Source organism: Caretta caretta, chromosome 1, assembly GCF_965140235.1.
Source record: "Caretta caretta isolate rCarCar2 chromosome 1, rCarCar1.hap1, whole genome shotgun sequence".
Taxonomy (NCBI): domain Eukaryota; kingdom Metazoa; phylum Chordata; order Testudines; family Cheloniidae; genus Caretta; species Caretta caretta.
The window spans coordinates 59,062,578-59,080,952 of NC_134206.1; the positions used below are offsets into that span (position 1 = coordinate 59,062,578).

Consider the following 18,375-nt stretch of genomic DNA (forward strand, 5'->3'; position numbering starts at 1 on the left):
GAGTTCAAAACAATGAGCAGAGCAGTCGCTTGAAGCATTATGGGACAGCTCCAGAGGCCAATTACAGGGCAGAAAGCAATCAAGTGTTCACACTGGCAACAGAGCACTGGAGCCTCTGTGCAAATAGCCTGCGCTGCAACTGAGGAGTTTCTGGGCACAAAGTGGCTTGGCAGTGTGTACACATCTGCAGTTGGAGAGCAAAAAGCTGCTTTACTGCTCAGAAACTTGCCAGTGTAGATAAGTCCTTCATCAAAATTCAGGCTTTGAAAAACCAAACTTTTACACGACTTAAGAGCAACAAATTTGTTTCCAAGAAATTTAAAAAATAATTCCAGTAGCAACTTTAAAAACATTCCCCAAAAGCATCTGCAGACCAGATATTTCAAAATTTGTGGTAGTATATAAAAACTGACCAGAAAACAGACCAGAAATTAACGTTAAGCTTTTTCATGTCTATTTTACAAGCTGCGAGAAACAAAATAGTAAATGCACAGACCACAATAAAAAGTAAATTCTTAAAATTCTCAGTTTTAATGTTTGTACTGCAGATTTTATAAAAAAAATCTCTTTAAGAGGAAGAGTGAGGTTAAAAATCAGAAGCAAGTTCAGTCAGAAATGTTTCCAAGAAGTAGCATAAAGGAAATCAGACAGCAGTTATTGTTACCGATGAATTTTATCATGCTAACAAACGCCTTAATTTGTCTTTCCATGACTAGCTGAAATTCTTTTATTCAGAGGCAAATGATGAATTCTGAACTTGTGCATACAAAAAGTGGTACAATTAGGTGAAAAACTGAACAATCATCATACATTATGAAGTGCTGCACTGCACAGTTGCTGATGGCTATTCAGTACTCATTTCTGGTTGTGTTTGTACTTGAATCAAAATTATATCATGATGGCTGCACCTTTTAATAGGGTTGGGCTGAGATGATTCACTATTACTGCAATATATGAATGTTATGTTAACATAAGCATGACCAATTCCACCTCTGGCTTAATGGATGTCAGACTTCCTGGGGAAAAATCGGGTTTCATTTGAACTTGACGGCCTGTTTCCATAGCCTGGATTTTGAAAATTAGCAATATGTTTAACACTAAGTACCAAAGATTGATTTCTGGAAATATGATGATTTTAACTAAGTTTGACACAGTTATACTATTTTTAATTGTTAAAAACATTCCTTTCAATGAATTATCTGATAGAAGAAGTGGATGTAATCACTACATGTAAGATTATATACAAGTATTCCCATTCTAACTATGTTTTCAGTTGCTAATAACCTTTCAAAACTTTCAGCTATTGGGTTATTTTAAGAAAAATAATATTCAGAACGTTTCAGTTGTATAGTTAGCACACAGGAAAGTCTGAAAGCAATAATGTTAAGGTTGCAAAAACAACCTTAACTCTGCTCCTTCTTCCATTACCATGGTCTTTAAAATTACATACAATTTCACATAATTTTTTTCCTTCAACCTTACTATAATCCAAAAATACTGATATACGCATGTGTGCTTAAATTGGTTTCATTCACATACTGGTCGAGTATATGCTCAGTGAAGAGATTCTTTTCTCCCGGGGGTATTTTAATAATGTATTCAGCAGCAATTTACTATTCAATTACATTTTACTCACAGTACAGCCTTCTTTTAAAGGGATGAGGCAGTTAACTACAAACCTAGTTTAAATGTATATTTAGCTGTCTTAAATGCGCCAGCAAATATTCGCTATAACATTAATATGTAGTAGGCTGTGTAAAAAGAGCACTGCACTTCAATTAAATGGTTTTAATGGAATATCGGGTGTATACACAGACTGCAATCACTATATGTTTATCAGAAGTTATAGAAAGAAGTGCGTGATTTGAAGGAGGGGAAAGAGAAGACATAGCACAAGAGCTCATGGAGGGGGTTCTAGGCATAGCTGCATGGAAGAAGTTAGAGACCTGGTAAGGGTACTCATCCGCATAAAAACAATATTCTAGTAAACCAACCCTATCCTGTGCAAATTTTACTTGACTCATAATTAGGGCTCCGTGTCTGCCAAAGAAGTCATGGATTCCGTGACTTTCCGCAACGTCCGTGACATCTGCAACAGCCAGTGTGGCTGACCCCAGGGCCACCCAAGCAACTGGTCTCGACAGCCACACTGGCTGCTGCAGGAGCAGCTCTGCAGCCAGCTGCCAAAGCGGCCGCACCAGTCGCTGCTCAGGCAGCCCTACACGGGTGGGCTGGGGATTGCCCAAGCAGTGGCCAGTGTGGCTTGCTCCCCGGATCGGCTAGAAGGAAATGCATTTTCAGTTATTACGACATGAGGAGGAAAGGTTTCAGAGGAACAGCCGTGTTAGTCTGGTTAGTCTCTAAGGTGCCACAAGTACTCCTTTTCTTTATGAGGAGGAAAGAAATCCATGTAATTTTTATGCCAGATCAAATATGGGTTTTATCAAACTTTGAAGTGTTTAACAGTGCAGTGAGAATGCCTCTCTGAGTGCCATACTGCTACAGCTGTGGTAAACAGAAACACTGAAGCTGGATCCCCCTCATTATCAGAAAGGGGGCAGCAGGCAGGATGCTCTTTGCCAGGGCTCTGAGACTCTGGAACTTAGCTCAAATTTGGTGATTTCCCAGGCACAATGCAAAAGATGTGTTTGAAAGGGTCTCTGAAGAATGCTAAGAGTGTGTTTCCTACGTGAAGAAGGGAACAGGGCCCAGCTGGCCAGTCAGGTACCTATGGAACTGATTTTAATGCTGTTGAGATTTAATTTAAATTATATGTTAGGGCTCCTAGAGTCTTGGATAGCTGTATTTCTTAGTTCAAATCTAAATACAAAATAAAATATTCATGCCATTCATTCTGAACATATTTATCAAATTCAAATCAATCTATACGCAAGTCAAAAATATGTCTGTGAAGTGTAGAATGAACATACTTTAGAAAAGGAGTATCGTGGGGTATATCAGTGACCTCTGTCTTAATAAGGAATTAAGAAGCCATATTAACGGTTTCCAAAATTATCTCCAAACAGTCTGCATCCGGCAGGATCATGGTCTCAACATAGGAGGGGTTTCAAGTTTAAGTACAACAAGGGGAGCACTTGGTGCTCTGGATATAAATAACAGAGGAGGGAAAATATTCTCCTCATGAATGAACCAATGTAGAGCAGGACACCTTTTCAAAACTGTTAGTTCTGAAAGTGTCCCTGAAAGCTTTTCACTCCTCTCTTCTGGCAGGCTACCCTCTGCCACAGGAGATGACCTACAAAAGTGTGATCTCCTTCCTAATTACAGATTGCTAAATCAGACAACTGTGAAAGTGATAAACACTTTTACTAGGACCAGTCATGAGACTAGTGTATAACAGGACATCATCTCCCAATAAGATGGGAACAAGACTCTAATTTAAACTTTTTTACACTGCTTGAAAAACATGAGAAAGATCAGACAGTAAAATTCTGCAAGATGCCTTTAATTGTGCATCTCTGGAAGTTAGTTTCATCATCTGAAGTTTGTTTAGTTATTCTGCACCCAGTTTGTCACCAAAAATTAAATTTTACCAGACTCCTGTCTGAAATTGCACATTATGAATCAATTTTCAAAAGTAGGCAATGGAAAGAATAAACCAAAAAAACCAAAAACCAAAAACCAAAACCAAAAAAAGCCAGCATAAAGTAGGAAAATTTACTATAAATAGCGAAAGAAAGCCAGCTACTGACTAGGTTTGGCTATTCAGTGAACTAGGAACTAAGAGTTACACTCCAAATTATGGAATATAAAAGATGAAGTAAGTATTTGTAAAACTTTTTCTATTATTTTTTAAAACCGTCTACTGTTACCTAATCTGCAATAGTTTACTTTCACTCAAGTTTCTTTCGTAGTATCAGGGTACATTGTACCTCTACTAAAGACATTTCTGCTTTCAGCACACAAAGAAATATTTCAGTCTCCTGAGATTCCATTTTCTTTGGATTAAAAAAAAATTAACCACTACAAAGCTGTTTAAGAGAAGATTGCTTTCTTGGTAGCCATTACACTGACTTCTGGAAAAGCTTGTTCACACTTGTGCTCAATTATCCTTACACACCAGTTTTACACTAGTGAAACTCCACTCAAGTCAGTGGAGGGAAAGGACTAGTATAACCGTAATAAAACCATATGGTTACTGAGGTTAGCTAATGCACAGCTTAAAGGGTTATTAATGAAATACGCATTCGTTTCTTTAAGTTTACCTATGTAAACCAACATTAGTACGCCCCACTGACCCCCTCTCTAGTTCATGAAATCTATTTCCCATCATGTAACGCTCTTGTGAAACTTCCATTAACATTTATGGTAGTTTCACATGCATAATGATTTAATAATGATGCTTGGCTCAAATAAAGATATTAAATTTTCCATCATATCAAGTTTTGAATAATCAGTACAATCTAACACTTCACACATTATTTAAGCATGTCTCTAACATGAAAGTAAGGAAATTGATCTGCTTCCTGTGTGGCTGATTTGAACTGAAAAGGCAATTCAAGTGGTTTAAAATTAAGAATAACCTAGCATTTAATATAGTGTGCTCTTTATGAGAGACCACAAGTCACATCGCTTGTATTGCTTTTGCAAAGTATTTAAAAATAAAAAAAATGTTTACAGGTCTGAACTATATCTTTCAAGTTATCCACCCTTCTGAAGAGAGCTTCTAGTGACACGCATAATTTCTCTCTCTCACACAGCAAAAACAATGAGAAGTCATTGTGGCACCCTAGAGACTAACAAATGTATCTGGGCATAAGCTTTCGGGGGCTAAAACCCACTTCATCAGATGCATGGAGTGAAAAATACAGTAAGCAGTATATATATTACAGCCACAAGGAACCCTTGTTGTTTTTGCTGACACAGACTAACATGGCTACCACTCTGCAACCTGTATACATACATAGGACTCTTGTGTGGAGGTGATACCCAGGTAATGAACTGCACAGTAGCATGATATTTACCACTCACCTTTGACCTCACTACCTCTTGCTCACAAATCAGTTTCCCCAATACTACTGAAATATTTAAACACCTGAACAACTCTGAACCCACTTTTATTTTAAATCCATATGCCACAGAAATGTTTCCTTTTTCTCACAAATTACACTTGCTCAAAGCCAAGAACAGGCAAGATTTAGATCTGAGCTTGTGACAAGTTTTCGGTATCTAAAAATGCCATAGCTTTAAATACTAACCTCCATGACATCTGCAGCAGCCAGTCCCGACAGCCACACTGGCTGCTGCTGGAGCGGTTCCGCAGCCAGCCGCTCAGGTGGCCCCAGGGCCAGCCACACCGGCCACTGCTCAGGCAGCCCCACACAGCTGGGCCCGGGGACTACCCAAGCAGTGACCGGTGTGGCTGGCTCCCGGGATCGGCAACTTCCCAAGCAGTGGCCGGTGTGGCTGGCTCCCCGGATTGGCTAAGCAGCAGCCCCGGGGGTGGCAGGAGCAGCCACAGCTCATCAGCTTCCGGCAGTGGTCCCAGGGGCTCCCCGCCAAACCCCTCCTAAGGCAGCAAGCCCCCAGCTAAGATTTAGTCAGGGGGTATTTATAGTACAAGTTATGGACAGATCAAGAGCCATGAATTTTTGTTTATTGTCTGTGAGACCTGTCCTTGACTTTTAGTAAAAATACCCATGATTAAATTGTAGCCTTGCTCATGACACCTGCCAAAATACAACTTTTTTTTTGTACTTTCCTAAATAAATCAGGATCAAAATAAAAACACAACATATTTAAAGGAAGTTTGTAATTAAACACTATACACAATTAGTCACAAGTTATCCACTTTCTCTCCCAAAAAAAGTTCTGTCATGTCCGATGGATTAAAAATTTGCTGAAAGTGTTTTAGATCACATGTGCATGCCATGCCAGTCTCCTACTGTACTCAAACAAGCAGAGAACTAGCGTTTACAGGAACCCTACTCTGTAGCAAATAAATCATGCAGATTTCAATAACTTGTATGATCATAAGCACTGACTAAGTAGGCACAAAGTGCAGGTTTAGAGACAGGAAATGCTTGCGCATACCTGCAGAGAATGCCAGTGCCTTCGGTTTCTTTTTGCAGACTCACTCAAAGTAACCCTTACTCTAAATCACCCGGTAAGCCCTTGTTCCCAGAACGAAATGCATTTTCAGTTATTACGACGTGAGGAGGAAAGAAATCCATGTAATTTTTATGCCAGATCAAATATGGGTTTTATCAAACTTTGAAGTGTTTAACAGTGCAGTGAGAATGCCTCTCTGAGTGCCATACTGCTACAGCTGTGGTAAACAGAAACACTGAAGCTGGATCCCCCTCATTATCAGAAAGGGGGCAGCAGGCAGGATGCTCTTTGCCAGGGCTCTGAGACTCTGGAACTTAGCTCAAATTTGGTGATTTCCCAGGCACAATGCAAAAGATGTGTTTGAAAGGGTCTCTGAAGAATGCTAAGAGTGTGTTTCCTACGTGAAGAAGGGAACAGGGCCCAGCTGGCCAGTCAGGTACCTATGGAACTGATTTTAATGCTGTTGAGATTTAATTTAAATTATATGTTAGGGCTCCTAGAGTCTTGGATAGCTGTATTTCTTAGTTCAAATCTAAATACAAAATAAAATATTCATGCCATTCATTCTGAACATATTTATCAAATTCAAATCAATCTATACGCAAGTCAAAAATATGTCTGTGAAGTGTAGAATGAACATACTTTAGAAAAGGAGTATCGTGGGGTATATCAGTGACCTCTGTCTTAATAAGGAATTAAGAAGCCATATTAACGGTTTCCAAAATTATCTCCAAACAGTCTGCATCCGGCAGGATCATGGTCTCAACATAGGAGGGGTTTCAAGTTTAAGTACAACAAGGGGAGCACTTGGTGCTCTGGATATAAATAACAGAGGAGGGAAAATATTCTCCTCATGAATGAACCAATGTAGAGCAGGACACCTTTTCAAAACTGTTAGTTCTGAAAGTGTCCCTGAAAGCTTTTCACTCCTCTCTTCTGGCAGGCTACCCTCTGCCACAGGAGATGACCTACAAAAGTGTGATCTCCTTCCTAATTACAGATTGCTAAATCAGACAACTGTGAAAGTGATAAACACTTTTACTAGGACCAGTCATGAGACTAGTGTATAACAGGACATCATCTCCCAATAAGATGGGAACAAGACTCTAATTTAAACTTTTTTACACTGCTTGAAAAACATGAGAAAGATCAGACAGTAAAATTCTGCAAGATGCCTTTACTTGTGCATCTCTGGAAGTTAGTTTCATCATCTGAAGTTTGTTTAGTTATTCTGCACCCAGTTTGTCACCAAAAATTAAATTTTACCAGACTCCTGTCTGAAATTGCACATTATGAATCAATTTTCAAAAGTAGGCAATGGAAAGAATAAACCAAAAAAACCAAAAACCAAAAACCAAAACCAAAAAAAGCCAGCATAAAGTAGGAAAATTTACTATAAATAGCGAAAGAAAGCCAGCTACTGACTAGGTTTGGCTATTCAGTGAACTAGGAACTAAGAGTTACACTCCAAATTATGGAATATAAAAGATGAAGTAAGTATTTGTAAAACTTTTTCTATTATTTTTTAAAACCGTCTACTGTTACCTAATCTGCAATAGTTTACTTTCACTCAAGTTTCTTTCGTAGTATCAGGGTACATTGTACCTCTACTAAAGACATTTCTGCTTTCAGCACACAAAGAAATATTTCAGTCTCCTGAGATTCCATTTTCTTTGGATTAAAAAAAAATTAACCACTACAAAGCTGTTTAAGAGAAGATTGCTTTCTTGGTAGCCATTACACTGACTTCTGGAAAAGCTTGTTCACACTTGTGCTCAATTATCCTTACACACCAGTTTTACACTAGTGAAACTCCACTCAAGTCAGTGGAGGGAAAGGACTAGTATAACCGTAATAAAACCATATGGTTACTGAGGTTAGCTAATGCACAGCTTAAAGGGTTATTAATGAAATACGCATTCGTTTCTTTAAGTTTACCTATGTAAACCAACATTAGTACGCCCCACTGACCCCCTCTCTAGTTCATGAAATCTATTTCCCATCATGTAACGCTCTTGTGAAACTTCCATTAACATTTATGGTAGTTTCACATGCATAATGATTTAATAATGATGCTTGGCTCAAATAAAGATATTAAATTTTCCATCATATCAAGTTTTGAATAATCAGTACAATCTAACACTTCACACATTATTTAAGCATGTCTCTAACATGAAAGTAAGGAAATTGATCTGCTTCCTGTGTGGCTGATTTGAACTGAAAAGGCAATTCAAGTGGTTTAAAATTAAGAATAACCTAGCATTTAATATAGTGTGCTCTTTATGAGAGACCACAAGTCACATCGCTTGTATTGCTTTTGCAAAGTATTTAAAAATAAAAAAAATGTTTACAGGTCTGAACTATATCTTTCAAGTTATCCACCCTTCTGAAGAGAGCTTCTAGTGACACGCATAATTTCTCTCTCTCACACAGCAAAAACAATGAGAAGTCATTGTGGCACCCTAGAGACTAACAAATGTATCTGGGCATAAGCTTTCGGGGGCTAAAACCCACTTCATCAGATGCATGGAGTGAAAAATACAGTAAGCAGTATATATATTACAGCCACAAGGAACCCTTGTTGTTTTTGCTGACACAGACTAACATGGCTACCACTCTGCAACCTGTATACATACATAGGACTCTTGTGTGGAGGTGATACCCAGGTAATGAACTGCACAGTAGCATGATATTTACCACTCACCTTTGACCTCACTACCTCTTGCTCACAAATCAGTTTCCCCAATACTACTGAAATATTTAAACACCTGAACAACTCTGAACCCACTTTTATTTTAAATCCATATGCCACAGAAATGTTTCCTTTTTCTCACAAATTACACTTGCTCAAAGCCAAGAACAGGCAAGATTTAGATCTGAGCTTGTGACAAGTTTTCGGTATCTAAAAATGCCATAGCTTTAAATACTAACCTCCATGACATCTGCAGCAGCCAGTCCCGACAGCCACACTGGCTGCTGCTGGAGCGGTTCCGCAGCCAGCCGCTCAGGTGGCCCCAGGGCCAGCCACACCGGCCACTGCTCAGGCAGCCCCACACAGCTGGGCCCGGGGACTACCCAAGCAGTGACCGGTGTGGCTGGCTCCCGGGATCGGCAACTTCCCAAGCAGTGGCCGGTGTGGCTGGCTCCCCGGATTGGCTAAGCAGCAGCCCCGGGGGTGGCAGGAGCAGCCACAGCTCATCAGCTTCCGGCAGTGGTCCCAGGGGCTCCCCGCCAAACCCCTCCTAAGGCAGCAAGCCCCCAGCTAAGATTTAGTCAGGGGGTATTTATAGTACAAGTTATGGACAGATCAAGAGCCATGAATTTTTGTTTATTGTCTGTGAGACCTGTCCTTGACTTTTAGTAAAAATACCCATGATTAAATTGTAGCCTTGCTCATGACACCTGCCAAAATACAACTTTTTTTTTGTACTTTCCTAAATAAATCAGGATCAAAATAAAAACACAACATATTTAAAGGAAGTTTGTAATTAAACACTATACACAATTAGTCACAAGTTATCCACTTTCTCTCCCAAAAAAAGTTCTGTCATGTCCGATGGATTAAAAATTTGCTGAAAGTGTTTTAGATCACATGTGCATGCCATGCCAGTCTCCTACTGTACTCAAACAAGCAGAGAACTAGCGTTTACAGGAACCCTACTCTGTAGCAAATAAATCATGCAGATTTCAATAACTTGTATGATCATAAGCACTGACTAAGTAGGCACAAAGTGCAGGTTTAGAGACAGGAAATGCTTGCGCATACCTGCAGAGAATGCCAGTGCCTTCGGTTTCTTTTTGCAGACTCACTCAAAGTAACCCTTACTCTAAATCACCCGGTAAGCCCTTGTTCCCAGAACGAAATGCATTTTCAGTTATTACGACGTGAGGAGGAAAGAAATCCATGTAATTTTTATGCCAGATCAAATATGGGTTTTATCAAACTTTGAAGTGTTTAACAGTGCAGTGAGAATGCCTCTCTGAGTGCCATACTGCTACAGCTGTGGTAAACAGAAACACTGAAGCTGGATCCCCCTCATTATCAGAAAGGGGGCAGCAGGCAGGATGCTCTTTGCCAGGGCTCTGAGACTCTGGAACTTAGCTCAAATTTGGTGATTTCCCAGGCACAATGCAAAAGATGTGTTTGAAAGGGTCTCTGAAGAATGCTAAGAGTGTGTTTCCTACGTGAAGAAGGGAACAGGGCCCAGCTGGCCAGTCAGGTACCTATGGAACTGATTTTAATGCTGTTGAGATTTAATTTAAATTATATGTTAGGGCTCCTAGAGTCTTGGATAGCTGTATTTCTTAGTTCAAATCTAAATACAAAATAAAATCTTCATGCCATTCAGTCTGAACACATTTGTCAAATTGAAATCAATCTATATGTACGTCAAAAATATGTCAGTGAAGTGTAGCATGAACAAACCTTAGAAAAGGAGTATCGTGGGGCATATCAGTGATCCCTTCGTCTTAATAAGGAATTAAGAAGCCATATTAACGGTTTCCAAAATTACCTCCGAACAGTCTGCATCCCGGAAGTGGCCAGCAGGTCCGGCTCCTAGGCTGGGAATGGCGAACCATGGCCCCTGCAAGCTGCGGGCAGCCATGCAAATGTGAACAAACTGTCTGGTGGCGCGCCAGCGGACTACCCTGCTCACTACTGGGTTAACTGGTAAGCATTAGGCTTACTGGTTAACCAACCTTAACAGTTAACCCCCACCAGCCAGCCCCAGCCCCACCCGCAATGGCCCCACGGGGCCCCGGCCCCATGCTGGCCGGCCAGCCAACCCCAGCCCTCACCTCACCCAGCCCCTCTCTCTTTAATCCGTTAACCGTTGAAACAATATAATTTTAATCGTTTAAACAGTTAACTTTTAAAACTTTATTTACAACCCTACGAAGAATAGAACTGTCAAGGTGTTATATATAGTTAGAACATACACTTGCTGCATACTAAATTTTAGTATATTGCAATTAAGTTCAGATTTGTGTGTACAGCATTGTAGACTAGTGTTCTCTTTTCCAGATACTGCAATTGCACCTGGACTACTCCAGTCAGTTTGGGGCAAGAGAGAAATTTGAGAGTTAAATTAAAGGAAAAATTACACAAAATGGAAGAAAAACACAAAATTTGTATTTGCTATAAAATTGACAACACAGGTTGGTACTGTATAAAATGTTAACTACTGGATCTAAATTCTTCATCACAAAAGAAAGTGTGGTCTTTGTGTGGGGGCAGGGGAAGCCTTTTCAAAAGTACTCAGAACTTGCCTATCTTTGCTCCAACTGAGGTTAATAGTAATCATTATCTCCAATGTAAACAGTTAAGCCAATGATCAGCACTTCTGAATTTTCTATCTTTAGCACATCACTCATGAAATTATTACTTTCCTCAATGTTCGGTAACCTCAGCCCCAAATAGCATCTTCAAAGGTTAGCCATTTCTTTGTTCCTCACTTCAGCTGACGTGTTTGTTTTAAATATACAAGGTTCATAGATTTTCAGGTCAGAAGGAACTATTGTGATTACTCAGTTTAACATCTGGTGTGATAAATGGGTCTACAATTTACCCTAATTGTGAGCTCAACTGTAAAAAGCGAATAAAAGTTCATAAAATATCACAGTAACCTACAACAACAAATGCCAATGGGAAAAGGTGCAAAAAAGAAAGACTAAATTGGTACAAACAAAAAGGCTCATTAATGTAATTCAACGACTGTGTTAAGATTATGCCTGGCAAACAAGACAGTTTAAAACCAAAAAAAAAAAAAGACCCCAAACTGGTGTTGGAAATTAGGCCTATTAGTTCACAAAATAATAAGAGGATGGACTAACCTGCCCATCACTCCTTTTTGGGGTCCTTTAAAAAAAAAGAGAGAGAGAGAGCCAGACAGACAGAGACAGACACTTTGATAAGAAAACTTTGATAAGATGGATGAACGGATGGAGGCCACCACTGCGCTGGTTAACTAGAAGGGGAAGGAACAAGCTTTACCATCATGACTACCACCCCCACTGTCTCCTGGGACCCTGGACCTTCTTCATTCTAATCCTGAAAAATGTATTGACCTGACCGGGCCAGAGAGAAGGAGCCAGATGACACTGCCACCTCCATCCGCTTTGGCTAAATGCCAAATACCACCTGGATATGAGACTCTCTCCTCCACCTCCCCTTTGTATGTTCTCTTCCTTCCCCACCTTAATTATTCTCTTTCCTATCCTTCTCTGTTTTTTCCTTCTGTCTAATAAGAGTCTGGCTTAGCTAACCAAGACTGCATATTTTGCAACACTGCTGTAAACCTGTGACTAGAAAGAGACAGCTAAAAACAATGCCCTCAACTGCCAAATACTGGTACAAGTTTGCCAGATCTCAGAGTGGTTGATAACACCATGTGCGAGCCTGTATTTTTCAGCAGCAAGCTTGCAAGGGAGTGAACATCAGAGACAGAAGCTCTGTCCTTGCTATTCTTCTCTCTCCTCTTTTGTGTGTGTGTTTGTCTATTTTGTCTTCTTGGAAATAAGCTTGGATTTTAATAGCAACATCAACAGCAGTCCCAGCACACCTCAACTATCTTTTCCTCAAAAGGACAGCTAACAACATCTTTGATACCGTCTAAAAGACTGTCAAAACAAGAGAATTTTTCATTCACAAACTCTCTCGAGCTACAGGGAAAAGGAACAATGTTAAAAGGATGTAGTTAAAATTAAAGCCTTATTTAATACTTAACATTTCAAATGCTTTAACTGTTTCTTTTTTTTAATCTTTCATAAAAGGTTAAAAAGATTTTTAATGGTGTTTGCGCCATGATACTAAGCAGGCTGAGCTCTTTGTACATCAAAACCTTGTTTAAAAACTAGTTTAATGTTGGACAGTTATTGGGTTATGTTAACACCTTTGATTCTTTGAGCCGCTTTATTCCATCTAAACTAATATACCACCTCCTGCATAATACTGCTCACAGAATTTCACCAAGTGACTCCTGTATCAAATCAGGTTTCAGAGTAGCAGCCATGTTAGTCTGTATTTGCAAAAAGAAAAGGAGTACTTGTGTCACCTTAGAGACTAACAAATCTATTGGATCACAAGCTTTCATGAGCTACAGCTCACTTCATCGGATGCAGTAACTTCTGGTTGAGCTAGAGCATATCTTCTAGAAAAACATCCAACCCTGATTTAAAGACTTCAAATGTCAGAATCTACAACACCCCTTTAGAGAAGTTGTTCCAACTGTTAATTTGCTAAAAACTTGCATCAGTCCTAGTCTGAATTTATCTAGCTTCATCTTTCAGACTTTGGACGTTCAAAAACTCACAAAAGGAGTTTAAGGCCAGACGGGATTAACCACTGGATCTTCTAGTCTGACCACCTGTACATCACAGGCCATTACATTTCACTCATGGCTTGTCACATGGCACCACAGCCCAGACTACAGGGATTTGATTGTAGATCGCTCTAATGTGTTGCGCTCTGCTCCATTCAGACCCTGCTAGAGCAAACTAAAGGTACCTAGTCTGTTAAAGCATATCTTCTAAAAAAGTATCCAGTCTTGATCTGAAGACTTTAAGAGACAGAGAATCCAACATTTCCCTTAGTAGTCTGTTCCAATGGCAAATCACCATCATTTAGAAATTTGTTCCTTATTTCTAATTTGAATTTTACTGGACTTCAGCTTTTAGCCATTATCATGCTTTTGTCTAATAGACTGAAGAACCCTCTAAGTACTTACTGACTCTGATCAAGTCAACATCTTTTAAAACTCTCTCTTAAATAAATTAAGCTTCTTCAGTCTCTCACTGTAAGGCAGGTTTTCAAGACCTCAAAGCATTCATCTCGCTCTTTTTGAAACCTTCCCAGTTTCTCAACATCCTTTTAAAGTTCAGAATGTAATACAATATTAAATAAAGTATCAGAATGTAATACAATATTTCAGTACAGGTCTCACTGATTTCTTATAGAGTGGAAATAACACCTCCCTACTTCTACTCTATACTCCTTCAGTTATATATCCAAGGATCACATTCCTTGCAAGGGACAAATTCTGCAACATTGTAAAGCAAAGAGCTGCAGGTTTAGTATTCATTTAAAACAAGCTACACAAAGTTGTTCACCAGACATTAACATTTCAGTGAACAGACTCTTCCATGGTGGTCCTCTTCCCTTGACATATTAAGCTGACTCTTCATTACAAGCCTGAAACATGTACCAAATATCACAAGTATACTACCACTGACCAGTTTGTTCAAGATCAGGTCAGCACAGAGCTACCAAGAAATCTAAACTGATCCAAGTGTAGGGGACAAGGAAATTTAGTATTCAGCAACACTAACAATAATATCCAAGTACTGTACTAAGGCTCTTGCTCTGAATAGGAGCAACAAGTGTCAAGAAAAAGAAAGAAACATGAATTAATAAATGTTATATTTTTATTTTTGTCTGTTTTTTACTGGCACCAAAATATTATGTATAGTTTGGGAGTAGTGTATTTAAAATATTCTGAGCCAGATCTTCAGATGATTGTAAACCAGCATATGTTCATTGAAGTCAGTCAAGCTAAACTGATTTATACCAGTGAGAATCTGACCCTCTGTTTTTTCATCTTTTAAGACCTGTATAAACCAAGCTAATTTTGGTTTTGTGATTTATTTTATTACTAATAACAACTCTTAATAATACAATTGTATATATAATCTAATGGAGTTGGGTATAATTTCTTTTCTCTATATAGGCACATGAAGTGGACAAACACATTTTTACTTATTTTAAAACATTACTTACTGATTGCCATGCAAGGGATTCCATAATTCGATGTTCACAGCGTTCTAGATGTTTTATCATCTCTCTTGTCAAGCTTGGTTCGGCTTTAATAAAGCTTTCAATCACCTTGTAGAAGTCAAAGGCTTTTAAATCAAGTACATTGAGAATCCATGGAAAAGACAAATCCGTTTCAGTACTGGTGCCATCAGTTTGTGAAGCATTCCCTGAAGTAAAAAAGACCAGAACTAGTTATTCAGTATTAAAGTGATACGATCTCCTGTCAATTTTTCCCTCTTTATTTACTGATTTACTGCCGTTTGTCAGTTCCAGATACTTAAATTTAATGTGCATATGTAGTTACTAATTTAATGAATAGCTATTACTACTAATAAACAACAGCAATGGTATCTTGCAATTCTATAGATTCAACTTACTGCCATACGTAGCCATAACAACCTCAACAGCACAGGCCAGAAGAGATGTGTGGAAGATATTATTGTTCAGAAGTTTGCTGGAAAAAAAAAATATGCACGCCTTAATACTAGTCTTCGCACACCAATAATGGTTTTCTATTATGCGTTAGGAACATATACCTAAAATTGTGAACTGACAGGCGCTCTTCCTCCTGAAATATATGAACAGATGCAAAATTATGAAATACTGCTCAAATGGAGCAAAGTATTAAGAGTAATGCATGCTCATTAAACTTACCGACTTTAACATGGATTCCATTTGTCTGTAGTATAGCCTTACACCAAGCTTATATCTCTAAAAATGAAGAAAGTCAAGAACATTACACAAAATTTCACATTATGCAAGCCATAATATAAGATTGTTGAATCAGACTTCAGTGACAAAGCCAAAATACACTTTCGTCCTTTGGAAAGAATGTGCATGCTGGGACCACTTAAAAAAATCTAATTTGTCCCAGCGAAGTTGGCTAGGGTGGCCTCCAAGGACTACTGGGGATCGTGACTGACTGAAGTTGTAAGAAGATGTTTAAGTCAAACTGTAGAGGTCAATTTTCAGTTGCCAAGATGAGACAGCAGAGCTGACAGCTGGAAGATATTGAGCTTTTAAGTTGGGTGAACTTGCTATGCAAGTCACTGTAGGGAAATAGGCCACCAGGTCCATTTAAAGGCTCAGCAATCCTATTCATGAGGGCAGATTAATGGATAACTATATAATGGATAACTATATACAGTTTCAACTATGTTAAAATACTTTGTGGTAATTTTCCTATGCTTTGTTAAAATAACATTAATTTTAAAATATTTTTAAATGTATGCATTTTTTTCTTTCTAGACCTTCCTATGTTTGCTGAATTGTTTGTCAAATAGCATCTTCGAGCCTTGCTAGAGGTTACATGCCCAGTTTCCCAGGTTGAGAAAATATTTTATCACTCCCAATCTCCACAGTAAAAGGCTGGTAAGTATGTTTGGTCTCGCATTAGCTCATGCTGATAACATTCAAATGAATAATGTGAAATCAAAATATTAGTTGCCTGTGAGCCGATTTCAGCACATCCCTGTCCAACTGCTTCAGCAAATTTCTCTTTGAAGATGTTCCCAAGATTTTCCACTCTTGCCAGGATACCTTCTTTAGGGTTCACTGTACAGTTCTGAAACATATTAGAAAAAAAAGGATAGTTTGTTTAACTAGGTATGTAAAAACATGTTTTTACAAGTTAACCAAGAATATTTTTCCACTTCAGTTTTGTAGCACACAGTTATATTAATTAGGTCATCAGTATGGTTATGGAAGAAGTTACTCACCTTCTACAGTAACAGTGGTTCTTCAAGATGTGTATCCCCATATGTGCTCCAGTGTAGGAGTGCTTGTGTCCCTGTGCTGCTGATTGGAGAACTTCAGTAGCAGTGTCTGTTAGGCCTATGCATGCGTTCTCTCCTCGTGCTCTGCCACGAGGCTAGCCAGCGGGTATGGGTTAACCCCCCCTCAGTTCCTTCTCTACCACAGATTGACAAAAACTCTGAAGCAGAGGGGAGGAGGGTGGGTTGTGGAGCACCCACAGGGACACACATTTCGAAGAACCATCGTTAAAATAGTAGTTACCTTCTGCAGTGAGTAGTGTCCCTATGGGTGCTCCACTATAGGTGACTCCCAAGCAGTATCCCCTCTGGAGGGCTGGGACTTCAGAGTCGGGTCAGTTACAGATGACAGCATTGTGGAGCCAAAGGTGGCATCAGAGGCGGAGTCCCCAGTGATTGCATAATGTTCTGTGAAAGTGTGGACTGACGCCCATGTCGCTGCTCTACAGATCTCTGAGATAGGGACATTCTTGAAGAAGGCGATGGATGAGGAGTTTGACCTTGTGGAATGTATACAAATAGTATCCAGAGGGGTCATATTGCAAACTTTGTAACGTTGTCCGATACATTTGAAGACCCACATGGAAAGTCTTAGGGCTGATATTGCCAAATCCTTGGATCATTCTGCAATGGAGGGGAAAAGTTTGGGGGCCTTCCTGAAGGCCTTCATCCTGTTCAGGTAGAAGACTAGGGCTCTTCTGACATCTAGGGTATGTAATATAGCCTCTCTGTTGTCTCTGTGAGGCTTGGGATAGAAGGTTGGAAGGTGAATCGACTGGTTCATATGAAACGGGAAGATTACCTTGGGAACAAATTTTGGATGTTGTCTGAGGGTAACTTTGTCCCAAAGAATACCGAATATGGGGAATGTACAATCAGAACCACTATTTCCCCTATTCTACTGGTTCAGAGGGAGGCCTAGTCTGTCCTTTCAGTACTAATTTTAAGTCCCATGTGGGAGCAGGAGGCTGAGCTTGTGGGAAGAGGTTTACAATACCCTTGAGGAACCTTTTAGTTGTGTGGCTGTGACAGCACTGAGTACCCCTCCACTGGATGATGGAAGGCTGTTATTGCCGCTAGGTGGATCCTAAAAGGGACAGCTCTGATCTTTTCAATGCCAGTGCATAGTCGAAGATGTGTGGAAGTATAAGGCTGAGTCCTTTTTCTGAAGCCATATTAGGAGAGCAGCAGCCATGAGCCCAGAAGCAGAAAGTCACATCCTCACATTCCAACTAAATTATATTAAAACAATGTAATATCGGGCTGTTAAGGCGGCAATCTTGTCCTAATAATACCCACCATCACCAGATAAAGAAACAGATCTTAAGATGATTAAAGAAAACTTAGTTTGATGGCATGCTGTCTAGCAAGAAATCACTTATCAAGAGTTGTGGTTGTAAAATCCCTACTTATTATTGTTTTGTCTTTATGGTCCCCACTTCTCTATTGTTCATCTGTATGGTCTCTGTCTGGTTCTTTGATTGTTTCTGTCTGTTACATAACTAATTTTGCTAACTGTAAATCAAGTAAGGTGGTGGGGTCTGATTGGTTAAAGAATTGTTTTACAATATGTTAGGATTGGTTAAAAATTGTTTAGTAATATTTCAGTAAAATGACTGGTTAAAGGTACAGCTAAACAAGACTCAAGTTTCATTATATAAACTGGGTTCCAAAAGGAAGTTCTTTGGAACCAATTCCAGGACACAGCCCCAAGATCTG

The 18,375-nt window shown here is 39.3% G+C and overlaps 1 protein-coding gene across 5 annotated transcripts in view; it reads right to left on the reverse strand.

The window, feature by feature from the left end:
* Positions 1-18,375, reverse strand: part of RB1 (RB transcriptional corepressor 1) — a 177,415-nt gene that overhangs the window by 86,743 nt on the left and 72,297 nt on the right. For all 5 annotated transcript variants that reach the window (XM_048849917.2, XM_048849935.2, XM_048849925.2 and 2 more), the window contains 5 exons: positions 16,332-16,448; positions 15,539-15,595; positions 15,421-15,452; positions 15,262-15,338; positions 14,849-15,051 (listed from right to left, as the gene is read on the reverse strand). In XM_048849917.2, coding sequence (XP_048705874.1) covers positions 14,849-15,051; positions 15,262-15,338; positions 15,421-15,452; positions 15,539-15,595; positions 16,332-16,448 — 486 coding nt within the window. The remainder of the gene's footprint in view (positions 1-14,848; positions 15,052-15,261; positions 15,339-15,420; positions 15,453-15,538; positions 15,596-16,331; positions 16,449-18,375) is intronic.